The sequence below is a fragment of the Oxyura jamaicensis genome, chromosome 3 (genome assembly GCF_011077185.1).
Source record: "Oxyura jamaicensis isolate SHBP4307 breed ruddy duck chromosome 3, BPBGC_Ojam_1.0, whole genome shotgun sequence".
Classification (NCBI taxonomy): domain Eukaryota; kingdom Metazoa; phylum Chordata; class Aves; order Anseriformes; family Anatidae; genus Oxyura; species Oxyura jamaicensis.
The window spans coordinates 21,706,032-21,733,568 of NC_048895.1; the positions used below are offsets into that span (position 1 = coordinate 21,706,032).

The 27,537-nt window shown below is 40.6% G+C and overlaps 1 protein-coding gene across 6 annotated transcripts in view; it reads left to right on the plus strand.

Moving 5' to 3' along the window:
- KCNK2 (potassium two pore domain channel subfamily K member 2) overlaps positions 1-27,537 on the plus strand; it is a 124,517-nt gene that overhangs the window by 44,429 nt on the left and 52,551 nt on the right. For 2 of the 6 annotated variants that reach the window (XM_035320974.1, XM_035320976.1), the window contains 2 exons: positions 6,679-6,989; positions 19,683-19,800. In XM_035320974.1, coding sequence (XP_035176865.1) covers positions 6,679-6,989; positions 19,683-19,800 — 429 coding nt within the window. Of the gene's footprint in view, positions 1-4,221; positions 4,358-4,821; positions 5,127-6,153; positions 6,262-6,678; positions 6,990-19,682; positions 19,801-27,537 lie in introns of those variants that run through there. The other 4 variants (XM_035320977.1, XM_035320978.1, XM_035320973.1 and 1 more) reach the window with 4 other exon arrangements.

Sequence of the window (27,537 nt, forward strand, 5' to 3'; positions counted from 1 at the left end):
CTCCTCTCCTCTCCTCTCCTCTCCTCTCCTCTCTCTCCCTTTGTTTTGTTTCTTCTAAGTGTTATTTGTGTATTACTGTACAAGAAAAGCACTAATACTATTTTAGATGATTTCCAGTGTCCGTCTGTATTTTATTTTATTTACAGATAGTTGTGCCAAAGGTTTGAATAATTATTTGCAGAATGCCCTAAAATGTGCGTGTGTTATTTTGCAAATATAAAACCAGATTCTCAAGACATAGTTTAAAAACGAGCACCTGCTTACTTACTCAAGAAAACCTGTCTTAGTATGAACCTTGGCCATTCTTTTGGTCAAAGCTTCATGCATGTGTACGTTCTTTTTGTTTAAAAATATTCCATGCTTTTTTCCATTCTGCAGAGACAATACAGAGATTAAGTTTCCATGTTATAAGTCATCCAGCTGTGCCGTGAAAATCTATGAGGACAGTTGCATGATTTGTACTAATGGGTGTGGACAGCCAAATATAAAATCTACATATTACCATTGTCAGTCTCCTATTTGAAGAGACCACAACTAGCAAAAATGAAAAATAAATTACAAATACCAACTTTTTAGAACATTTGGATAAGTAACAAAAAATGAAAACAAAACAAAACAAAACAAAAAAACAAACAACAACAAAAAATGCAATCAACTCAAAGCAACACTAGATTTCCCTCAAGGAGATTACTAATTCAAAGTAAGTTTTTCCTGTGCATAAATAAACCGTAATAAAGGTGACATATGGCAATTCACATTTATCATTGATGAGAATGACATTGAAAAGTTAGTTATAATTAAAAAAATAAAATAAGCTGCCCAAGCATAACAGATTTGTGAAAGCAAATATGAAAAAACAGTGGCAGAACATGTGACAAATAAATCCCATTAGATCTGGTAAGACGACACAGGCAGGGAGGAAACCCACTGGGAGATTTGCAAGCCAGTAAAGGAAAATACACATTCACAATATTAATTACTATAGCGAGTACTTTGTGGATCCTAAAACAACTTCCCACTTGCCACACGTGGATTAATAGATAAGAATTACTTGTGATGGAAAGAATTAGAGCGTAATTAAAACTGACAACTGAGCTGTATGAAAACAGATAGGCACATGTAAACATTTTTTCTATGAATTGATGAGGTGCAGAACAATGGCTTTTCTGCTGAACACATAATTCATCACACTGTAAAACAGACACTCAGGGTAGGTAGAACTCATTAATACATATACGAGTTGCACCACGTAATGTTTAACTCATTTAAAAATGTGAATTAAAAGTGTTCATGCATTTTTAAATGTTGCCGACTGATAGGTGCAGTAGTAACGTAAGAAGTCTTCAATCAGGTTTGCAGTAGTCGTGCTGAAGGTTCATTCTTGTCTATGCACAATGTATGTTTGAGCAGGGAGTGGGAAGGAGGCATTAAAAGACTCAGAGAGAGCATGAAGTGTGGATAAAGTAGGGAGTTTGATGTTGTCCATGCCACCAGTCGTGGTAAGGCTTTCCAGAGGTGAGCGAAGGCTGAGTAGGGCTTTGCCGTAAGTGTCTCCAGCCCGGCGCCTTCTCCCTGGCCTCTGCTGCTGGTGGTGGGAAGGGAGCGTGGCCCCCGGACCCGTGTCTGTCTCCTTGTCCACTGGAAGGAGAAGTGAGCTGTGTGCCATTAGTTTCTTGTTTAGTGTAAATTCCGTCGGAAGGATATGACTAACAGTTTAGTGGCAGAATATAGTGATGTAGCATGGCCCTAATGTTATGATTATCCATAAAGAACTGACAGAGGTCTTTCAACGTCTCTGAAGAAGTCAAGAGACAAGTAATTTGTAGGTCCTGCTGAATACATAAGAATTGCCTTAAAATTAACCTGGTAAATAAATGCAGCAGTATTTCTGCTGGGCTCTGTTGTAATAAAACTGCGCAGCACTGATCTTTTCCCGATCGATGGGAAGCACTGGAGGGCCACATCCCTGAAGCACCTCTGAGAGGAAAAGAGAACCTAAATTACCACCTACTGGCACAAATGTGCCTTGACCCTCATCTGAGTCTTTTCCACACTTCCCTTCAGGGTAGAGCAGTTATGGAAAGCTGTGTTTCTGTGCGGAAACCCACAGATGCTCTTGTGTTGGGAGTAAGCAGGGAGGGAAATGCCCTCATGGGATGCCGTGCCATAACAGCCCCTTGGGGATGCAGAAATCCTTGGCAATTAAACAAGAATAAAGAAGTGTGGAAGCTGGGATGCCTCCTATTATGCAGCTGGCTAGAGGAGAACAGAATTTGTGGCACCCAGCGGTGGGGCTGTGGAGGATCCCCTTGCTCCAGACCCAAAGTGCTTCTCCTGGCCTTTCAGGGGGGATGGCTCCTGTGGCTGAAAAGAGGAACAGAAAGCAGCGTCAGATAAGGGTATTTTTTTATGTAGGCTTTTTAAATTAGTCTTTCTGTCCTTCTGGAATAACTATTTCCTTACAAGTGCACTCTTGCCCTATCAAATCTATGCTTAGGTCAAGTACAGCTGTTATTTGTATGAATATGTGATTGCTGTGTTTATCATATCACGACCGCTTCCTCTGCCTGCTGCCTGCCTGCCTCTCTCGGCCGAGCCTACTTTTAACATTTCAAAGGGTCGAGCAGCTTCCCACAGCCGCTCTCTGTGAGCACTGTGGCTATCCCAAGCTCATGCTGCCACATTTTCAGACAGCTCTTGTCAGTTCCATGCTTTGCCAGCCTTTCTCGTGTTAGCATGAAATACACAAACCTGTAGATACTCTGACTTGTAAGCATTTGAGGATTTTCTTCGGTTTGTTCAGATAAATCTCTTTGGCACAGCAGCGAGCCCATTTGCTTTCAAGGCTGGAGCTCCGTGCTGTAACCCCTTTTATTACTTAATCTCATCCACGTTGGTTGGTGGTGTGTTTTGTCAGTGACACGCTGCCGGTGACACGCTGCATTTGAGTGTGTTTGTTTAGCAAAGTGCAGGCCTGCTACAGGCCTGACACTTCAAACCTTTCGAATGTCAGTTCCAAATTTGAGGGCGAAATGGTCACACACAATATTCAATGTCTGGTGCACGTTACATCAAAAATATCGGCGGGCACGACTCTACAGATTAAATATTGGTGCTGTATAAGGCCTCAAGAGCATGGGAGTTGCTACACGCAATAGCTTCTGTTGTACACCCCAAAAAGAAATGCTGTTTTTCTTGCTGGATTGGATGATGCTTGTCGTTAAAGGTACCGTACGTGGAATGTTTACATCCCTGGTGGAAATGCGACTGCAGAGCTGAAGTCCAGTCTAAGTAAGCAGCGATCTCCAGCTGAGGACTGTGGCTGTGATCCCTGTAGGTGGAAAATACCAGCCACTTCAAAGGAGATATTTAAGAAGTTCACTAGGTAATTAATTGAAATAATTATGTTCGCAGGGACAGCTTTTCAGCTGTCAGAGGCAGGGCACCATCACAGTCATTTGTGGAGTGGATCTCTCCTGCTACCCAAAATGCTTCCTGCCCGTTTGGTTGAATGCCTAAATGAAAGGCCTGATCCAAACCCTGCTGAAGCTACTGGGAAGCTTCCCACTGCTTTCAACCTGTAGGCAATAAGCCTGACCCTTTTTCAACGTTTAATAATAATTCCTCCATTTGCAAAAACAAAATTGTATTCCAAATATTTAGACTGCTAAAGAAAGGCATGTAGTAGTATTTTCCACAATATTTTACACAGATTCAGTCAGTGTGCAGGAAAATGCTCATGCCTGATTTCCCATAGGATGCTGGAAGAAATCATATGAAGCGATTCTTTTCCATGAGCTAGGACCAGGCAGTGTTTACATATGCTTGTGGCTGAGACATCTTTTCGGCAGAAGGGTGAAAAACGATGATCTTTTTTGGTATAAAAAGAGTTCCGGGCTTGAAAATCCTCTGTCTTCAAGAGTCACAGGGCTGGCTCCTGCCACCGTTTGAGGATTTGATTCTTCGAGGATTAGGACTATGTGAATAAAGTCCTGCATGTGGTGGAGGGCCCAGCATCTCTCGTCATTCAACAACTGCTCTGTTGGCTGGTGGGATGGGGAGCGGTAGGAAATGACTCCAGCAGAAATCGCAGAGACGCGGGCATGCCAGGGAGGAGCGGCGTGATTGATGCTGCTGAAATGGGAGTCCTAAGGAACTCGGTATTACACTCATTTGTATTATGTCACATTTATATGGCGACGTGCTAAAATAAGTGGCTTCTAAAGTGTTTGCTGATGGTGCTGCTGATCTGAGCAGGATTAAAGCCCATCAAGCACCCGAGGTATGACTGCCTTTGGCCGTTTTACAGAGACAGCCTCTGGCGTGAAATTCTTGCAACCTACACCCACTTGGTATGGTGAGTAAATTCTGAATGCATTCATGGAGGCTTTACACAGTGGTGGAAGCAGTTTTGGGGTGTTCCTGGCAAATGTTCTTCTGTCTTTTAGATAAGTGCAGACCTTCATCACTTTGGCGTGAACAACGGACCGGTGGATAAAGTCACGCGTGGCTGACACCGGGTTTAGCCCGAGGCCAAAATCACGGGGATCAGTTCAGGCTCCTGGGGGGCAGCAGCCACATCTCGGGCAGCTCTCCTGGCGTCTCCTTCGGGCTGGGGTGACCGGCCCGGGCTCGGGGCTGGGAGCCAGGTGGACGGGGCTGGGAGCCAGGTCGACCTCGGTCCCTCGGGTGGGCGCCTGGCGAGGGGCGTAGGAGCGCGGAGGCGGGCGCGGAGCGGGGAGTGGGAGCAGGGGCGGGGGGGGGCTTTAGGGGGCGGCCGCCCCCCAAAAGGCCCGGGGCTGCTCCGCACGCCCCCGGCGCCCGTCCGGAGCCGCGGGCACGCGCACAGGCGGGCACGCGCGAAGGCGGCGGAGCGCGATGCGCGCCCCGAGGCACCTCGCCCGCCCCGGGGCCGGGGGGAGCCCGCGGGATCCGCGCCGCCAGCCCGCCCGCCCCTGCCGCTCCCTGCGCTCCGGACCCACCCGCCAGCCTCCTCCTCCTCCTCTCTGCCTTCTTCTCCTGCTTCTTCTCCTGCCTCTTTAACCGGCTCCGACTGCACCCGCCCGAGCCCCGAGAAGATGCCCGCCCGTGGAGCGAGGAGAGGGCAGCGGGTCGGTAAATAAGAAGTGAGTAGGAGCACAATGGCGTGCCTCCTTCCCCGCTGCCAGCCCTGCGGATGCTGCGTGCGCCCCTGCCTCTCCGCGCCCCTCTCCACCTTGCCTGGCCGCCTGCCCTGCCCTTCTCCCCTTCCGTTTTCCCTTCCCTTCCATCCCCTTCCCGTCTCCGGAGCATCCCGGCGGGGGTCCCCCGGCGCATTGCACCGGCCGCGGGGAGGGGGCGGCGGTGCCCGGTGCCCGCTCCTTTGTTCGCCGCCGCGGCTCGGCGGGGCCGGCCGGGAGGGGAGGGGGCGGCCCCGGACCCCCCCTTCTCCCCCACCGCAGTCCCCATCCGCGGGGGGCTCGGAGGGTCGCTCCCCGGCACGGTGAGGGGCGCGGGGGGTTGAGGCCGGGGGCGCGCAGCGCGGTGCGGGCAGGTGTGTGCAGGGGGGGCGCCGTGCCTGGCCCCCGGCTGGAAGGGGAGTCGTGGTGAGCCGGCCCCCAAGGGGGTGAGAAGGATGCGGGGGTGCCCAGGACCCCCCACTTTGGCCGGGGGTCGGGGATCGATGCTCCCCCCAGCCCCTGCGCCCCATCCCCTGCCCCCCGCCGCAGCAGGTGCCCGGGGTGCCCCTGTGGGGCCGTCGGGTCCCGACTCTGCCAACGGGGGGGCTCCCCTCTGCCTCCACAGCTGGGCTTCCACCCCCCGGCAGCTGGGAGCCGGGCTGCGGCCATTCAGCGTGTACTTGTAATTCAAGACAAATTAAATATAGCTTCTGCAGTCAACTGCCGCGGCCATCATCCCGCAGGAGACCTTTACCTGCACTTGATGTGGCGGATTTTTTTATTTTTTTTTTTCAGTGCCCGTGTAGTTGCTGGCAGTCACATGAGTTATGGAGACACTTGATAACGCGCTCAGCTGCTCGTTTCCTAGCCCTGTGGGTTTTCGTAGCTGTAAATAAAAATACACACTTTAACAAATGGGTGACTTTTCCAGTAAGTGCACGTGTTTTACTGGTATTTTCCGAAGGGTTTGATCGATACGCAATTAACGCTTTAGGAGCGGTATGATGTTGAGCGCGTTGTTTTTATGGCTGTGTCTGGGGAGTTGCAAAGTGATCGCGCAACTGTTGTAAGAGAGCGTTTGTCGGAGCACAGGGTAGAATAGGTGAGAGAAAGACGGCTTTGCATTTTTCTGCTACTTCTGTAATGCCAAGGAAATACAGCTGGAAAGCCGCTTAGTGGTGCTTAAGGCAGTGGAGGACGTAAAGAATCTCTGCAGCAAAATGCCACCTTACACAAATATGCAAATAGGGGAAATCCTGCGTTTTGGTAGTGATCGAGTATCGTAAAGGGACACACGCAGAGAAAATGTTGCAAATGTGGGTGTGAGTGTAAACAGATAACACTTCCCCGAGCAGCAGTTTTGTTGTAAGGCGGCATGGGATTTAAGGGAAAGATTCCACTACGTAAGGATTCCAGTTGGAAGCAGCAGAATTTCTGTAATCTCTTGGCAAGAAGGAAGCTCTGTTAACACACGCTGACCAGCCCTGTAAAAATTAACTTTCTTTTTCTGTTTTCTTAGTGGCGGCACCTGACTTGCTGGATCCCAAATCGGCCACTCAGAACTCCAAACCAAGATTGTCATTTTCTACCAAGCCTACCGTGCTCACTTCACGGGAGGAAAGCGATTCAGCTATTAATGTTATGAAATGGAAGACAGTCTCAACAATTTTCCTGGTGGTGGTCGTGTATTTAATAATTGGAGCAACAGTGTTTAAAGCCCTGGAGCAGCCTCATGAAACCTCCCAGAAAACCACCATTGTGATTCAGAAGCAGACGTTTGTGTCTCAGCATTCCTGTGTGAATGCAACAGAGCTTGATGAACTGATTCAGGTAATCCATACGACACCCTCATTGCCCTGCCTCGGAGGGACAAATAACGTATGGCAGCGCTGCTGGCATACGGGGGAGAGCTGTCTTAGCCGAGCTTCGTGTTGGCCAAGCAATGTAACAAGTGGTGAGGCCAGAAGCTGAGCAATAGCATTTCCATGCAAAGCCTCGTGGTGGAAAAGCTATTGCTATTTTTAGGTCCAGTGCACTCGGTAGACAGCCTTTTCATTGAAGCCACCCATTATGGTAATTAAATGATTATTCATCAGCAATATATATAATTAATAGTTCACAAAGGAGTTGATATATTGATTCGTGCCTTACTAGGTCTGTCAATATCTGAGAAGCCCAATTCTGAAGAAGAAAATACACCATCCATTGCCTTAAAGGAGTTCTAATTTACCGTGATTGTATCAAGCTAGCTTTCCTTCCAGCTGTATGCTTCTTTTTATTGATTTTGTTTTAAGTACAGGAAAGCACCATGCACTTGCTATTTTGATCTTAAATCTCAATTTTCTGTGCTTCTTAAAGGCGCATCCCCAGCTGATGTAAATCGGTGTGTTGCTACTAACACAACTTTACCCTTGCAGGTTACCTGGCTCAGAACTGTAGGAAATACTTATTTGCAGTAGCACAGAACCAGATTCAGAGCCTCAAGAGGCTCTTTCCAACTTAAATCCTGTGTGCCCATATTCTTATGGCTGTCCAGCAGCACTGTGGGGAACAGCAAGGGGCTGCCAAAAATGTCACTGCTGGGAGTGGGAGGCTGGAGTGAACAGCCAAGAGCTGGCAGGGATTGATCCTTTCATTCACAGGAGCCGTGGGGCCGTCTGGTGCTGTGGGGCTGGGGGTGGGAAGGGGACGAACAAAAGAGGGTGGGGGGGCATTCGTGTGCCATGGGTAGCGCAGGCTCCGGAGCTTGCCAGTGGCATGGGCAGCAGGGCCTTCTGGAGGTGGATTTTAATAGCAGATCTGGCTGAGAGCTTAGAATTTGATTTTAGCTACCTAGACCAACCTGCCTTGAGCATGGCATTGGCACGGACACCTGTTTTTTTGCAGCTTTAAATACAAAGCTCTGGTTTACCGAGTTAAATTTATGACACACCACTTCTAAATTTTGAAGGCAAACTGGAAAAATGTCTTGCAGTTTGTGATTTCTATCCCCCTCCTTTTCCCTCAGAATTATTCCAAAAGTGGCAGCCTTTAAAATGACTATTCAGCAATTCCTATCTCCATGCATCCCAACTAGGCATGCCCAAGGAAGAGCTGTCAATCTGAACAATTTTGATGCTATGTAATAAATATGTTTCAGCATTTTTACCAGCAGAATGTGAGCTAATCTTTCAAAGAGACACACACACACGTTCTGATTAAAAATAATCTCTTGTTGCTAGTATAAATATCCCATATGAATTTTTTAGGTCAGATCCCGTACTTTTGAAGATAAAAATAGAAATATGGAAGCAATATTATCTTACATCATCTACGAGATGGTCCTGAAGGCAAAAAAAAATGTTGAAATTTGCACTGGAGTACTTAGATATTTAAGCTTTTATGATTCCCTTCCCAGAAGCACAGACTGGTAGTAGAAAACCACTTCATCAGCATTCAAAGCCCATTTGATGTGCTGTGTAAAATAAATGACAGCTTCAGCACAGCTATCAGTGCACAGATACCTGTATCAGAATTAGTTCCCTTTTAGCTAGCGATCTTGGCATGACCAGAAAAAACAAAGGCTTTTGGAGAATGGCGGGGGACACAGCTGCCTACAGCACGTGAATGCGAGGTTGGTGCTTGTGGGAAGAATTTGCTGTGCTTGTCGTCTGGCTAAATGGAAAAACTTAATTCCTCCTTCCTCCTTTTTGCTGATCAGACCCCTCCTCAGCACTGTGAAGATCAGGGCATGGAGGTAGGAACGTGCTGTGGTTCCCCTTTTACAGGAGGAGGACAGAGGCACAAGGGAGCCAAGGCAAAGTCCTACAAATACATGTAGATGCCTTTCTTTCTGTGGAATAAGTGACAATGGATTACATCAAGTTGTTTAAGGATCTGGAATTAAATGGCTTGCCCAAAATAAAATAGGAAATCTGTGGTAAAGCAGCATCTCAAATCCATTTTTTCCCAGCTACCCTAACCATGGGGTCAAATTTCTTCCCACTTTGTCACAGAAGCTAAATTATTGGAAAGTGTTTTGTCTCTCTGGGTTTATGTCTGACTGTTAGTACAGTATAATGCAGTGTTTCTTCAGCTTCCATTGGATGTCTGTATGAATAAAACTAAATAGTGCATGTGAAGGAAAAGTAAATGATATTTAAGAATTCACTGAAAGATACCAAACTGAAAATTAATACGTTCTAGCGCAGTAGGAAGCTGGAATGCTTAGTGTGTGTGAAGAAAATTACAGAGCTTACAGACTATAATGTCTTCTTTAATCAAGTGTTTACATTGAGTCAAACTATAATGAAATTCATTATAAAATTTTCCTTTTGAACTTAATGTTCTGGGAATTCAGAAACTGGTTTGGCTCTAGTTTGTGCTAGTCTTTGCTCAAGGTGCTTACCATGCAAGGCATTTTCAGTCTTCACAATTTCGGATCTGCCATTTAACCCTTACTCTCAAGCAGTCCTGACCATCCCATCTACTCCTAACTGACAGTACATTGTGTGGTGGCTCAGTCAGGTGAGAAAGTTGGGAAGACTGGCCTAAGAGCACAAATTCGACCAAAACCATTTTTGCAGGTGGAAAAGTCCAATTCGCTAGCACACAGGTGCTAGTTTCCATCCTCTTTGCTAAAATCTTTCCTTTGCCCCAGAGGTGACTACAACACACGAAGTTGTGAGCTTCTAGCAATGCACACAGGGAATTTTTGCTTCCTGTCTTCTTCATCCTTGGTTTATCTCACCAGTCGCTCAAAACCTTCCTGGCACAATAGTATATGCTACTGATAAGTTTTCAACACACAGAGCTTTATTGCTTGGGTTCTGAATTCCTGAAACTGTAAGTTTTCACATGGATTGGGTGGCTCCTCTAGGTGTACTCAGTGGGAATTATACTCTTATATGCTTTATATATGTGATATACATGTGAAACCTGGGGTGATGGAGAGCTGCTGTGCAGCGCAGAGATCATGTAAAGCCAATGAAATAGAGTGCCTTGCTGATGACAGCCAAGCAACCTCATTTGCCTCAGAAAAATGACCTGGGTTTTCCTCGTAACTTCTGGGAGGTCAGCTGAGTCCAGCAGCATTGCCTGTGTGCTGACAAAGAGGTGGTCTTCATGACCTTCTCTGTCGCTGACTTCTATGCTCTGGTGCTGCAAATCTCTTTCAGTGCTCACTACTTCAGTTCCTTCTTGCCTCACCGCAATAAAATACACCTGAAATGAACAACAACAATGCATGTCCTTGAGGCCTGATTCCAGAAACCACTTTTCTGATATTTCACAAGCACTGCTATTTAATACCAACCTTCGTATGTGCACGAGTGATGCAGAGGGTTTCTGTACACCCAAGAGCCCATTTTTTCAGGCACCTTCAACTCCGTTTGCTGTAGCCTGAAGCCAGTATTAACAACAGTATTAAGTGGATCACTGCGTGCTCTACACACCGATGCTGAGCTTGACAGTTCACAGCATCAAGTGCTGGTGTACCCACGATCTACAGCTAAAGAAATCCCCCGTGATGGAAACTTGTGAACATACAAACGCTGCCTGGCTGAGTCTGATGAGGATGCAACTGCCCAGCCAGCTGTGTGTGGTCTCATGTCAAACGTGTTTTTAACGTTTTGGCTAGAAGGTCTTGAAAGGGTCTTGGTTATTAACAGATGAGAAAGTGTTTGGTAAAGGTTATGTATAATATCTCACATATTATACAGCTCTGGAAGGGGGTGTGGCCAGAGCAGAGACTTTGCTACTATTGCTGCTGCTGCAAGAAGAGTTCTTGTCAATTTTCGTGGATTTTTTTTTTTTTTTTTTTGGTTTCTCTGTCTGTGCCTGCTCTCAGCTTGGCCCTGACATGCCATGCAGATGACAAAATGAAAGAGTAAAGGTAGTCAGACTGTCTGGATTTCATGTATATGAGAAAAGAAAACAAACAAACAAAACAAAACAAACAAAAAAAAAAAAAACAAAAAAAAACTGTTCTTCACTTATGGTAGGGAATTTTTACATGTCTGGTGGAACATTTTTTTTTCCCCACTAGTGAGTTTTTTTTTTTTGACAGAAGCTGATAGAAACCTGGGAGTAATCCAAGGAACAATAAGAATTATAGAATGAAAAAAAATATATCTCTAATTAGAGCACTTGAATCTCTAATTATTTTATTTCAGCTTCATTTCTCCTTGTGTGTCTACTGTTCCCTCTGCTGAACTTGCCAGTAAAGTTTTGAAAACGTTGGAGGCAGTTTCCAAGCTCAGATGCACAAAGTATTGCCAGGTACCCAGAAAGATCTCCTGCTGTATTCATGCTGTATACATGCACATCATGTTCGGATGTGACCAGTGTTGTGTACTGTGGGCTGTCTTGGCAATGAGAGACGGGTATTTGTCCTCCTGCCAAAGAGAAAGCTGATTAAAAAAAAGGAGAGGGAGAGGGAAGAGCTTTTTATATAAATAACACCTAATTATGTATTACTCAGCAGTTATCTGTTTTAGTGTTAACCTTTATAAACCAAAATGAAAGTCTTTTTACTCCCCAAGCATCAAGTTGTTTAGTGTATTACTGTACAAAAATTGGAAATAAGAGAAATTTCAGTTAAATTATTTTAAATATCTGAAGTGTCCTAGCAAACTGGTGTGAATTATTTTAGTTATCTTAGTAACTTACTTCTGAAACTTAATAAAGACTTTTAAAGTAAAAGCTGAAACTAAATAACAGAACATATCTAATTTCTGGTTCTTTTAGCAGAAAATTCCTTCAAATTTGTTTATTCTGAAGACCCTAACAAGTGGAAAAATTAATATCAGAATAAACAGCTCAATCTTTTCATGTGTTCCAAGTGCTGTTTGTGGTAACTCTTGTTTTATAAAGCTTTCATTTCAAAATCTGAGCAAGTTTTCATTGTGCTGCACCAACCTGTCCCTGCAGTAAGGGACTTTGTTGAGATTTTATCCAGCCCCTTTCAGAATATGTGTCTTCCTCTGAAAACTGAATGCCCACAAAAATGTGCTTATATTTAAAATAAAAATAATCAATAAACCGTCAAGATTAGCTGAATTGACCTTGATCGCACAAATTGATCTCCATGGGTTCTGCATGGGATTTGTGGTTAACATGAGAAGAAAGCTCTCAGGGCTGGGGTCCACAGCCGTGCGCCATGCCTTGCCTGTTTCTATCCTATGTTTGCAGGGGCTAAATTCTCCCTTTACTTTGCATTCATCTTCTGGGTTGTGAATGAGACTAAAATGTATTTTCTCTGTATCTCTCTGGAGGAAAGATTTTTTTTTTTTTTCTCTCTCTTGAGGAAAGCTCGATACAGTTATAAATGCCACGGACCTGCATTTCTTTCATCAAACTTGTATCACCAGAATGTCCTCATGTCTTCTGACTTAATTTCTTGTTAAAAATATTTTACGTCAAAATACGTATTTTCTGTGACTTCATTTTTGTAGATTGAAGTAGCTTGGATGTATTTTTCATTATGGTGAACCTCCACCAGTAGCTGATTTTGTATCTTTTTTTGTAGGATTTTTTACATCTTGCATCTTAGCCCTAAGAAACTAATTTTGCTGCATCCTCAGAAGTATGTTGTTTTATTTCAGCCAGATAAGCTCCTTGAGCCCCAGCCTCTCAGATCAGGTAGAAAACTGTTAAAATAAAGAAGTGCAAATCCTTTTTTCTCTCCCAGAGATTAGAAGCTTTTTGAGCTTGTTCTATCATTTCTGGAAATAAAAAGTCACAGATATGCAAAGATTTTGTTTTCAGGCAAATCTGACATTTATTTATATAAATTTAAAAGGCATTAGCTAAGCCTATTCATTTATATAAATTTAAAATGTATTAGATAAGCCTATTCATCTTGAATGAAATTATGTCCATTCTTTGAATCTCAACGTTGATAGACATTCTCAGTCCTGTGATCTTTTTGAGGAACTTTTTGGAACTTTTTGAGGGAGTTTGCCTTGCACCAGCTCGGGCCCTGCCCAGTTGAGACCAGCTTAGACTCTCCCTTTTGCAATTCCGTCCAGCTTCCCCAAGAAGGAGCAGGAACTATCCCATCTTGGTCTAGATCCTAGCCCACAAGCAGCAGGTGTTTGTGCTTCGTAAACCTTAGATCCTTGAAAAGACTGACAGACCAGCATAAAAGAGATTGATGCTGCAGTGTATTTGATTTATTTATCTGGGGATCCAAAATACCCTTGCATCAGTTTTTTTAATGTACAAAGTCGTGCTGCTGCATTTCAGACTTGAAGCTTACGACAAACCGCAAATACCAGCCGCAGAGCTGCCTGTTAATGCTGTTTGTGAAGCAACATGAAATGAATGACATTTAAGACAGTGAAAACATGAAATGCAGGAACTGTAGTGTGTGTTGTTACCCTGTGCATGTGTCTGTCCTTAGTAAGGAGTCTGCCCATCAAAGCAGGTGAGCTTGTGTGAGCTATTTTGAAGTATAGAGGTAGTCCTGGCTCTTTACCCTCCCCTCCCAGAAGTCCCCTCTTCTGCCTCAGCACAGGGGGAGAGGGATTTTTTGCCTGGGACCGCTCCCATCCTAGCACACTGTCAGTACAAATCCCTCTTCTGTAGTTATTTTCTTCATGGCGGTTAAACCAAAAGCAATTTTTTTATGCACACGCTCTTTATCCTTCATGAGCACAAAAGCAATACAGACTTTTTGGAGAATAATAAATAAATTCTAACCATCCTTTTTGCTTCTCTGTTCAAACAGAGTGGTTTCTAACTTTTTTTTTTTTTTTTTTTTTTTTTTCCTGCTGCTGGCGTTTGGGCTTTTACATGATATATTTAATTCAGATGAACAGTTTTACAGGACCAAGAACCTAGCTAGCTTGAGTGCATCTGAATGACAGCTTTTGTCTTAGAAGGGTGGCAGCTATGACTCATTGGTAAGTCAATTTTCCTGAGCAGCTGTCTGAATAATTCTTCCTGTCTTTAAGCTCAAGAAGCAAAGAAAAACCCTCTTCCCTAGATGTGTCTGTACATATGTCTATATATGTATGTAAGCACACAGAAAATTTATATACATACTGTTTGTAACACATATTTAGAAATATAAAATGGTTTTCAATATGTTTTTATATATTTTAGTTCAAGTAGATTGTGAACATTGGATGAGAAGTGTTCTTTGGCATGGTGGGTATTAGTTGGTAGTATAGATCACAATCATAAGTTATACAAACTAAAAAGAAGTACATGCAGTCACAGAAATACAATGCAAACATCATTGCAGTCTCTTTAATCAGTAAGGCTCAAAAGCATGTGCTTTGGGAGTCTGGGGATTCATTTGCTAAGTGTTAAAAGCATCCTGGTGTGCCTCTGAACACAGAACTGGGATTTCCATTCTCTGTAAACCAAAGCAGAAGTACAAAGGTAGGACCCATGCAGTAGGTGGGCAGCATGAGGTGTGTGGCTACACTGGAGAGAGAGGGAGAGCTCTTGTCAAAAAGGCAGCAGGACAGCAAAGGAGTAAATCTAGGCAGAGAATGGAGTTTCCAAAAACTTTGAGGCATCTCTGACTTTTTGATATCACTTGTTAATTGATTGCCAGGAAGCACAAGCTAACTCCTGACAAGCTGGGTAACAGAACATGCTCCATTTTTTATCAGCAGCATAATTTAAGGTGAATCTATTTTAATCTTTGGATAGAAAAGATGAGAGTAATGAAATGTTGTGTTACATCATTTCAGAAAAGTGAAGTGACTGCAGTACAGTACAAAAGCATGCATTCAGAGCCTGCTGGAGAAGAAGATGAGAAGGGGCGGCTGGTTTGACATATACTCATTTCTGCCTGTTCTGTATGTGAGAAAGTGGATGACTACCAGAGGCTATCCTCCTCAGTTTATAAACCTCTCTGTATTTCTCCTGTGGCAATGTGGACCCCAGATTAGTGGATGCAGCTCAATCATCAACTGGCTTGCTTATGTCTTTCATCTTCATTGACTCCTTGCAGGGTCAGAGGAGCGCAAAGGTTGAAATCCCTGACCTAGGAGAATTGTTATCTTTTTTTATTATTATTATTATTATTATTATTATTTATTATTATTTTTTTCCAACCCTCAAAATAACTGCTTTTTGTAAGGCTGTTTTGTGTGATAAACTGCACGGGTAGCTCAGCATGGTCTCTCCAGACAGCTATCTGCGTGAACACAGAGATGTGATAACCCAAAACTGCACAATATAGTTACCGGAAAGTGTTTCTAAATTATATTGGAAATGAATAACTGACATTGAATTAAAATGAGATTTTATGTTGTCACTCCTGTTTTCCCGGTGTTCTTGGAAACGGTGAATGCAGTGTTTATGTTTTTAGAACTCAGGTCCTGTTTTCAAAAGTAACACAAGTAATGCCTGGCCAATCCATTCTGTGCTCAAACATCTCTGCCTCTTTTCTCTGATGCTCTGCTGAAGCTTATTCCTGGTTAGAGGTGTAAAGCCAGGTAGTCTGGCTGTAGTTCAGGTAAGGACCTGAACACAGCTCATGCCTATGCCTAAAATACAGCACAGAGCTAGCCTAAGGATCCTAGTGACTTAAAAAAATAAGAATCAAGTTACTAAAGTTTTTAGATATTTGAAAATGTTATTTCCTTAAAAAAAGCCCAAATTTCACCATTATAAAGACAATTAAAAAGCAAGTGGTCAAAAACCTAGTACTTTTACTGAACAGACATAATAATATTATTAAAACTATTTCACACAGAGACCATGATTGGATGCTGTCTGCTGGCTGACCCCTCCTCTGCTCAGTCCTCAGTCATCTCATACAAAAGAGATAAACAAACATGCTCAAAGAAGGCAAGACAAGTGAAATAATCTACATGGTTTAAGAAAGGAAACTATCCACATCCCTATTCTAGTGCTGAGTGGTTCTGTAGTACTGAAGTGGAAATGAGGTTTAAGCTGGAATTTAGTTTGTACATGGAATACTAATAAGAAAAAAACAGAAAAATTCCCTCTGAGGCTGTCACTTAACTGTATTATTGTAGTTTTTTAGATGCCAAGAAATTCCAATGTTAAGAGAACACAAAGCCTTTATCAGCTACCACCTACTATAAATGTGAAGATTATACAGAGTTTTCATGACTTTTCAGGGTTGAAAATGCACAGTTACTAATGCTACTTTATAAGCTAGGATATTCCAAAGGGCTCAGATGACAGAAATAAAGGTTATAAAGGAAGAAAAGTCATGCCAAACTTGTGACAAATGAAATGGTTGTGTTTGCTCTTGTAGTAAGGCATCAGTCAAGAAATAAGGCTGAAGATCAAGAATAAAGTGACAGAGAAAAGTGGACCTAAGAGCACTGACAATGAATAACAACATCCTTTTTAAACACAGAGGGTGAGATCCCAGTCCGCAGTAAAGTTGGCAGAAAACACTGGCACAAGGCTGGGTTTTTATTCTGTGCTACATTTGTACATTTGTATAGTGGAGATGATCAAAAAGAAGATGCTGCTTTGCAGATATTGCCCTGAAATGCATGTATGTTAGGAATTGTCATATATGTTATTTTCTTTTAATATTTTCATTAGGAGTAGTCTTAGATGAGGACCTGTTCACTGGCACTGACCAAACTAAGGAGGAAAGATAACTGCTGATCCAAATAATTTAAGATGAATTTACCCTCCCAGTAAAATCCAGAGGCAACATTCATAGACTTTATGAGATGGTGTTATTGATCACGGTAAACCTGCAACTTTTCTGCTTTTAGGCCTGTCATCCTTCCTTGTTAGTAAGGAAGACTTACGGACAGCTCTGAAGGAATGTAATGCTGTTAATATTTAAGACTAGCTTCTCCCAAACATGGGAACCACAGAGAAGAAAGCATAATAGTGTGTATTTGGAAACTTAATAACCAGACGATAAAGAAGGCATCATCTAGCCCTTTCTGACTAAAACTGTATTTAAAATAATGCTTAAGGTAAATCAGTAAAGGTACAAAGAAGGTCAATGAGAATAGTGGCAATAAAGAAATACTGATGTACAATATTCAACAGGTTTATTTAAATAGGTAAATACATTATTTAATAAGAAAGAGCCTTTAACTTGGAAAAGTGGCAGCTGATGGGTCTATTATACCATGAATTTCTTGGAGCAGACAAATAAGAAATTTCTGTTGAAATGTTTCTCATGACATAAGAACTTTATAAAATTATGTGGAAGCACATACTAATCACAAACGGGAAGTGCTTTTTTAAACAGTCCACAGATAAATTGCAGAACTCACTGCCACAGTATTTCTTGGCTCCCAGAGTGCCAGAGGTCTCCAAAAGTAGTCAAATTCTTGGTAAAATGATCCACCCAATGCAATCTTAACACCATGATGCAGATGCAGCCTTCCATTCAAAGTCCATAAAACTTCTGGTCTGAAGCTGTGTGAAGAAAAAGCCACTTTCCTACTTGCCCTAATTCTCCATCATTTCCAAATTAGCTGTTGGTTAAAACCAGACATAAGAATGACTAATTGTCTTTTGTAGCCACATGTTGTGTTTTGTCAGGTCTGACCCAACACAGCAGTTTTGGGTTAAGTTGCATCTTTTTATTTATTTATTTATTTCTGGAATTCTGTAGTTGTAGTATACTGCAGTTAGGGAATGTATGGCTGCCATGGATCTTTGAGGAATTTCAATGAGAATATTTTTATAGAAAAGACACTGATGTAGTCTGGCTCCAAAACTTTGTGGTGGTGATACAAAGCTCTGAAAACATTTTACATCTGGATCTGTATAAAAATTGGTCTTGTTAGACTGCCTAAACAGGTGCATTGTTCAGTATAGGGCATTCACGCAGTACACTAAACTGCAATAAACCATGAATGGGCCCATAAAATTATATTGATCCAGTGCTTTACCATATGACATCCTCAGTGGAGAGCACGTTCCCATTTGCAGGTACAAGGACATATGGTGAAAATTCTTAGTTCGATAAAATGAAAAAAAAAAATACTCAAAATGTATTCAGTAGGCTTCATAATGCAGCAGAATAGGGTTTGTAAGTTAAAGGAATATCTCTGATGTGTAAATTCTGAAATTGGTACTAGTGCTGATTTCCCTAGCTGGCTTTCAGTTGACAACCCTGGGTGCTGAAAATGGCAGCAAGATCCCCATGGCTATAGAGATACAGCTGTGGATTTGGAAATGGCTGCTTTGTGCATCTGAGCTTTGACAATGGCAAACTGGAAATGGAGGATTTTGGTTGAGATCTAGCCGCTACAAATTGATAGCCTGGTGATCCCAGCACTGATATTTTGTCTGTCCAGAACAACTGACTTCCACGGGCACTGTTTAGAAACAAAAGTGATTTCATAGCAAATTATTGATGCGTTTTATGATTCAAAATAATAATAATTCTGCAAAACAATCTTCCTCTGAAACAGTGGAACAGTTTCAGAGTGTTTCAGTTTCAGAGCAGTTTCAGAAACTGAAACAGTGGGTTTTCTGCCCACACAGAAAACATTCTGGTCTACCCTGTTGCTGAATGTCTTTATCTGAAAAGTCATTTTTGGACAAATCACCAAGCAGAAAGCTATTGGTTAGTAAAAATGTTCATTTTAGCTATGCAGGATTGCTTCCTCTGTTGTTCGTTTGTTAAACGCTAATTATTATTACTATGATCATAATTATGAAATAAATCCTGTTTTAAAGTTTCAGAATGAAATTATAGCTTGCGTTTCTTAAAATATTTATTGCAAGTTTAAAAATACTTTTTTCTTGACATGTAGTGTTTAACTGAAATGCTGCTGGTATATTCCTCCAGTGGAGATAAAAGTGCACAAGAGTCCTCTTTTCGTGATAACAATTTACAATAGGTGACATTGCCAAAATAAGAAATGTTTCATATTTCTCAAGACTCTGAAAATGTCACAAATGTCATGCTTGTTCATTTCAGCTGCTGGAACTGAATTTTTCAAGGGCGACATTTATGAAGTATATAGTCGTATAAACTTGGAGATACATGTTTAGTACTTCACTCTGGATTTGTTATTAATATGGTGGAAGTTTTATAATCATAAGTGTAATTATAAATCTTTAATTACTGAATCATCTGTTCTACAGAAGTGTTTCAATTAATTGGAGTTAATTTGATCCAAAATAATGTATGGACATTTTTTCTTTTAAAATGGCTGTGTTTTAAAAAAGACATCTGCTTACCTAACTCAATAGAGGAATATTTTGGGAAACTTTACTTGTAAATCTTTGTCTAATGCAACATTTTCTTCACCAAATAGTTACAATACTTAAAATTATTGTGTTCGTCATCTAGTTAAGGTGACTTTTATGGACTTTGTGGATTTTTTATTCATTTTGCATTAGGGGTCTAGAGCTCACAGCTCTGCAGCTCTCTGACATGGTCGGGTGTGTTCTGAAGATTACATCCTAGCCTGACTGAATGATAAAACTCAAACAGCCCATACCCATCCTTTGCTGGTTTATTGCTTGTGTTAAATAAGTGACTTATCAAATTACTGTGTAATGTGTATTAATATCTTTGTTTCATGAATATTGACGAAAATCTTTTTAAACTTGCAGCAAGTAGTGGCAGCAATAAATGCAGGAATCATACCTTTAGGAAACACATCTACTCAGATCAGTCACTGGGACTTGGGAAGTTCCTTCTTCTTTGCTGGCACTGTTATTACCACCATAGGTAGGACACAGCTTATTATCTTTCTATAGTAACTGAGCTGAAACTCTTGATTTCAAATGTGTGCATATATTTGTCAATGGTATATCTTCCAAATCTTCTGTTTTTTAAAGTAAAGAGTTACTTTTTAGCTGCAGGGGCAGACGTGAGAGCTATCTTTAACCTCGCTGAGTAAATGACTCTGCAACAGAAAAAACAAACAAACAAAAAAAAAAAAACAAAAAAACGTTGCTGTAGGTTTTTGTGAGGTGACTAGAAGAGGCTGTGGAAACATTTTCTAGGGAGAATTTGGTCAACTGTGTAATCGTAAGTGTTAAATAGGGCATGACTTAAAGCACGTGTGCATTAAACCTTGATGGAGATGTATGGAATTTCAAGTCTGTATAATCCCACTCTATGTTTTCTCTGTTTTGAATAAGATGACAACATGGTAAAGATTCAGTTCAGCATACTCAGTTATGAACACTGTATTGATGGACAGACTGAGAATCAGGGGCTTACTTTGAGGCTTCTGTTGCATTCAGGAAGGTCCAAAGCTGTATGGCGATTTGTCCATAGACACAAGCCCAGTGAGCTTTCTGCATCCTTTCTGCATGCAAGAGCCACTGTCCCTCCGGGCAGGTGTGAGCAGGAGCAGTGTTTGACCTTTCAGTTTCTTCCCCTTGACTAGAATATAGTGCACACGGTAGACAGTTCAAAGATGTAGCATAGCTCCCAGGTCACAGGAGGGGCATCCACAGAGGGGGATGTAAATTTGAAGAAATCAGATTAAAAAAAAAATAAGACCTACATTGTTAATGTATAAGCAGTTGTCTCACTGTTGCACTTATCTCTGTGTAATATTTATATGCACATCGTGAAGGAAGGGGTGTTCCTTTCATATACCTTTGTTTTTTTCTTTGTGTACAAGTGCAAAAGTATTTTTGTGTGTTTGTGTGTGTACATGCCTATTTATATGTATAAATATTGTGTCTAGGTGTAATACTTTTTCACATCCAGAGAAAATAAAACACAGATTTAGTGAAAGCAAAAAGTCAAACTCTGACCTTACTAAGGTTAGCAACAAACTCACTAATTTTAAGTACTGAAAAAGGAAATTTTATCAGATTATAACCAAGAAAAGCAAAAGCCATGGAAGCATAGCTATACAATCAGTCTTATGTTACCCTCTTCTGACAGCAAGAAGCTTGATGTTGTAAATTCAGCTTCTATTTTAAACTGCATATTTATTAATAATGGCCAATATCTCTTGCAGTTTACTATGTTTTGGTTCTAAATTACTTACTTACTGCTTACTCTTTAGGATATTTTAATAAATGTCTATCATTGCAAGTAAGTATCCATGGTCCTGTAGAAAGTGCTTAGCATTTGTTTCAGTTGCAAATAGGAATAAAAAAAGTAGGAAAAATGTCCAGGGAATTAAATGATTCAAAAATTGTCTGAAAGCAGTGGAACATCTTGTTTCACTATTTCATTTCTAAATAAAACTTTAAAGTCTTTCAGAATCAAAATGTTTCCTGATTTAATTTATTGACCTGATACCACCAAAACCAAAACATGTGTCCTGCTTAGAGGAGAGAGGGGCATCTGCAAACAGATCCAGTCCTCTGGTCTGCTGTCCCCAGGAGGCAAGATAACCCAATAGAAAATACATTTGAAAATTAGTATTTCAGGTCATTTCTGCAAACCAGAGCAGTCAGAAGGTCAAACTAGAAAACTCTAAATATTTATTTCAGGTTTAGTGATAGAAAACATAAGGAAAAAGTATAAGAAAGAGTATTCTGAGAAATATCTTGACTTTGGACCAACTGTGCTTTTCATCAGAGAGCCTTCTGAAGAAAGCTTGCAGTCAGTTACAGTTTTGGATTTGTTTCTTATGCTCTCTGAATTGCATGTGTACATTAATGCTGTTGCATATTTGTTACTGTCTTGCTGCTGTGAACCATCTTCCTGATGGTTCAAAGGGCTTGCAATGTGACACAAAAAGGAGGTGTCATTTAAAGCCTTTGGAATTGTGGCTCTACCATTTAAATCGTGACAAGCATGATGGTTGGCTGTATTTTCTTTATATTATGACAGGCTGTCAGCTGCATTTCCGTTCACAATGTGAGCTTTTCATATATGAGTAACCTTTTAAAACTGAAGGCATTCCTTCCAACTTGGGGGCATACGGTTATCATATAACTTGATATTTGAAATTCTCGAGAGTCTAAAAATGCAGTTTATGAGCATCTCCAGAAAGCTGCTGTAAGTTTCATCCAAACACTATGGATAGATACTCTCTGTGGACCAAGACATGACAGTATAAATTCGGAAAACAACTTTGCAGAAATAATTTGTAAAAGTGATTTTTATAAGTATGAATAAAATTATAAATATTGTGTCCTTCAGACTGAATGCCTCAAAGAAGTACTTGAATAGAAGAAAAAAAAAAAAAGATTACTACAGTCTACAGAAAATGATAGCTTTCCAGTGTTGCAGCAGATTCTCTAGTTTCCCAAACCTCTTATTACTATAATTTTACCTTATCATTAGCCCACACACCTCCTGCTGATATCTTGGAATCCAAGAAATTTCAGTGAAACCAATAGTTTATTTATGGATAGGCTTTATCCAAACCTTTCTTCAATGATAGTACCATTTGCATCCACCAAATATTTGGTTCCTGGAGAGCAGGGACCATAAATGAAGACTTTAGCACTTACCTAAGCAACAAGTATTGCTTTACAGTTACTGGTATTATTGTATTATACCAATAGCAAGTATGTAAGTGAAAAATCCTGACACTGTATTGTTGGCAGCAGTCCAGAACCATGTGTCCTTTCCTACTGCTCTGGATTTCCTGTAGGCTGCTGAAAGGCTTTCTAATGGTGATGTGTATTTACCAAGAGTCAAAGCCAGCTAAAAGAAGCAGAGGTAACACTAGAGAAAGCATGGTGTGGCATTTATTTAACTATTTTTATTATTATTTTTTTTAATCCTTCATATTATTTAGTAAATGTTACAGTATGTATAAAAAAATTTAAACTCAGTTTTAATAGAATATTATCTGCCATCTATTGTTAGATCTTTCCTAGGAAGTGGATTTAGCACAGAGATCAGTGTCAAACAATTTCACATGACTCTGTTAAATAGAAAATATCATTTTTAGCCTTTTTGCCATGTTTGAGTGGACTGATTTTGGCTTTGCATTTATTACTGTGCAACAGCATCAAGAAGCCCATACTTTGCTGGCTATGGGCTTAGTTTGCTTAGTTAGTTTTCCTCACTTGTGGATGTGTTTCTAGGATAAATATGGCTCATCTTGACAAAGAAATATGAAATTATGTGATTACTCTGTGTGTATGGAACACTTTCAGATAATCCCTATGAGGGAAAATGGTAACAGAGGGATATGGGAATGCAGAGGTTGTTTATGAAATATATTGTTGCATTGTTCCCTGGTATACAATGTGCTGCAAAGCACAAAAGACACTCTTTTTTTTTCTACCTGAAAATGCCATTACTCACTCAGTTCTGTTCTAAGACCATATATCTATAGAAAAGAAAAGAAAAAAAAAAAACAAACCAGGATTGAGAGGAAAAGCATGAAAAAATGGTAACTCAGTCATAAAGCTGGAGCTAGTGCTGAGGAAGAGTGGTAAATAATCTTTCTGTCACATCTTTTTGTTCTGAGGGCTCATAATTTCCTTCCATGTGCATTTTTATCCTCTAGATTATTTCCTTCAATAGGTTGCTTAACTCAGAAATGGACAGTTAGCCCCCCTCCCACCCCAACAGTTTATATCTTAGGTCCTGAGAAAGTTTCTTATGGGCAGCAGGGTAGGGAAGGAGACCTCTCGCTGCAAGATTGAGACCTGTATCTAGAAAAATCAAAAAACAAAGTAGATGTTTAGTTTAGTGGTCTTTCTCGTAAATGCTATCTCAGCACGTAATCAATGTCAGAAACCATATAATGAAAACTTCTAGTAGAGTCCTACAGACGTTCATTCAAATAGCTGTACTATTTCTGCTGTTACTCCAGTTGGTGTGTAATGACTTTCTCAAGCACTACAAGCAGATGTGTAGCAGGTATATAGTAGAGAGGGCACTTCTTTGGACTCCTGGAAGATGGAGTATCTTGAGTAGCAGTTGTGAGTGTGTCAGGAATGCCAGCAACCTCATTGACAGCTGTAGTTTTTCAGGAGCATGTCTTTCCAAACAGAGCTGTGTCTAAGCGAGGATGAGTTCATGGAGCTCCTGAGTACCTGAGCACTAGAAGATACTTGGCAAATCTACTGATGTCCAAATCCCAGAGTTCTTAATAACCTACTCTGCAAATCAAAAAAGGAAGAATACATCATTTCTTTTTTTGTCCTTTCTCACTTTTTTTTTTTACTAGTCCTTGATTTTTGAACCCAGACATATCATAGGCACTTGAAACTGAACTTCTAGAGAAGTTATGACTGAGCTTTAAGTTAGCTTCATGTATCTACCTACTGTAATACTGCTGTGTTCTTTGGGTCCAAAGCCTAGCAACTATCATTGCAGAGTGCAAAGGAATGTGAATCTTAAATAATAACAACAACAACAATAATGATGATGATAATAATAATAACAATAATAAAATTATTTCTAAATATTTATATTTTAGGGAACAATTTTGAATAGCAAGCAGCTAAAACTCTGAAAAATGGTTAATATTTTTAACTAGAAATCTGAACTCAATTTGTCACTTGATTTGCAATTAGTAATGTAGGTTCAAAAGTAATTTCACTGTAAGGAATACTTTTTCTGCCATTTTCCCACTGCCTGGACACAAGCTTTTCCTGTGAATTCAAGGTATTTTAAAAAGTTTTATTACATTGCTTATTGATTTGAAAAAAATAATAAAATCCTGCTGCTAAATCTGTCCCTTCTGGCACAATTTCACTGCCTTTTTGAAATACAAAGTAAAAGAGTAATGTGTTGATAACTAAAATACACAAAATATGTTTGATGTTATTAAAGGATAAATAATGTTGATAATCTAAATGCGTTACCTGTTATATTAGATGGTAAAGATAAAAAACTGCAAGTGATGCTGAAAAATTTGTTCCCTTAGTTCAGAAAAGTAGCAAGTATCACAAAGGTATCTTAGAATGTTTTTTGTTGTTGTCTTTGTTTTTGGTTTTGTATCTGCTTTTGTCACCACAGAAGAAACTGAGCTTTTCTCAGCTTTTCTTGTGGTGTTGTGTAGTTTCACTAAAACAGAAATAGTAACAACCCTATTTAAAAACAACAACAACAACAATAAAAAGACCTTCAAGTGTCCATTTTTTCCTAAAAAACTTCCCCTCCAATATCTCCTAAACAAAATAAAGTGTTCAGATTATCTTAAATGCTGTTTTTTTCATGTTTTTTCAATTAGCTACCCATAAAACTTATGAGTGGAGTTATATAATCCTTCAGACTTTCTTTTTAATCATCTTCTGTGATTCCTGCATAAGAAACCCACATCTACCATACAAAACAGACCACATGTTGAGAGCTGGAACAGAACTAGGCTGCGAAGGCAGTGTACCTTGGTTATTTCCAAAAGTAGATGCTATTGAGGATGAGCTTAAAATAATAATTTCAAAAGATTACTCCAGTTGCAGATCACAGTATAAATGCTGGGGTTTCTGTGCCTTGTGGGTTTGAAAGGGAAAAGTGGTAAAGCAAACAAAGAAGAGCGAAGTGCAAATGCAAAGGTGATTGAGGAAGGGAGTCATGAAAACCTCCTAGAACTAAATAATATATCATATATTTGCCTGAAAAAATATTCTGCTACATGATTTTCTCCACCATATCAATATTCAGATCTGCATTTGGGACGATGACTTATATGAGCTTGGCTACATGGTGGACATTGGAGCACATGGCTTTTGAGGATCTGTTTCTCTGAAGGTTCCTCAACTCAATATTATCTTCTTTGGCATCATCTCAATATCATCATCTTCTTCTTTCAAATGCAACAAGTTAGGTTTCATTAAGGTAGGGCCATGGATCTTATCCTCCATTAGTAGCCTGGATGCATGTCCAGGTTTCATATAGCTCCCAGCGTGGGTGTACCTGGGGGAAAGCTGAGTCTAACCAGTTGATTAGACCTGCTGCAAAGCAATGCAGAAAAACAGTGGTTAGGAGTTAGAAGATGAAGATGCAGTAGTGAGAGGTTGCTGGGGAATGAGGTGGAAATGCTCCTTCCATCTCTTACTCAGTGGAGGAGTCTGTAGAAAGTGTCTGCATGCAGTAGCACAGTAATTTAGTATCTGCTCGCAAAGTGTGTTAAATATGTATATCTAATTTGACCAAATATCAACAGAAAGAACTATTTTGTTTTAAAAAAATCTCTTCCGAATTCAGTCCTTCGTCTTGGTTCATGCTGTGCCCCCATACTGTGGTTCTGAAGAGATGGTGGAGCTAAAATTGCTTTTTCTCTCCATTTTTTTTTTTTCATTCTAATTTTTCTCCTTCAATTCTTTCATTGCTCCTGTAAAGAATTTGACCCAGTTATTGGTTGTTGACAAATAGTGGCTCACTTGTGCTCTGAGGATTTGACAACAAAATTCTCTAGATATTTCATCCGTACTGAGCATACTCCCTTCCAGAACAGTACCAACTAAGCAAGATTTCCTCTGTAATTATTTCTCCAAGGAACAGCGAGTAGAGAGCGTATTACTACTGTGCCCTCAATTTTCTCCTGCATTTGTTCAGGCAGTATGAAAGAGAGCTTATCTGACTCCAATGGTGAGGAAATAACACTTGGACCGTACAGGGTTCAGAAGTAATAAATTAGAATAAGACTGCTGGGAGTTAGGGAACCTGGAACAATGGTGCTGGAAGGACTATGGTGAAAAGCTGAAAGGAAATAATATTAGATGAAGAGCTCAGTCAGAGCCATCAAGGGCTTGTGTATCATAAAAGGTGTGAGTTGAATGAGAGAAAAGGAGAGCCTCACTGACCACAAAGACTGAGACTAAGAGAAGAAGAGGACCAAGTTTTCCTGGTGCATGCCAGAATACCTCACAATGCTAAATTTGGCTCTAAAAGCTAAGAATTGTAAGTTGGAATGTAAGTAAGAAATGTAAGGATGGTACACAGCTTTAATGGCAGAGATAAGTACTATTTTTTCTACTAGCTCCTTTTTGGTACACAGGTGTCTGACACGCAGGTATCTGATAAACTGGAGGCATTTGCATGTTCTGTGGGCCATAGTCAAAACAGAAAGGATCTGATATTTCTTGTGATATTGTTACTTCAAATTATTAGCTATATCAGAAAATCTCAGGGCAATATAGCCTCTTAGTAGTGTGAATGTACAAGGGAATTTCCATTGACCTGGCAAGGTTCTGGAGAAAAACTTTACAATGGTAGCTATAAAGGAATGCTGTCTCTTGAGAAAAGGTGGTAGCATCAATTTTGTTCATTCATTAAGAAAAAATCATTAAAAGCTGATTTTATTTTTTTTTCAAAATAGCCTTTTATTTTCCCTGATAAACATCCTCCTAGGCAGCACTGGTGATTTTATTTTGTTTTGGTGTCTGTTTCTTGTTGGACCTTGTAAAGGATGGATGGAGTTGTAAGATTTCTACAGTTTGATGTGCATGCACATTCTAACCTTTTAATTTTCCTTTTCCTAAGAAATAGCAAACAGTTGTGTTAAAACAAATTGCCAGGCATGCAACTTTCCATGCCTCTTCTGCATCTTCTGTAATTTCCTGAAAACCAGACTACAGTTAG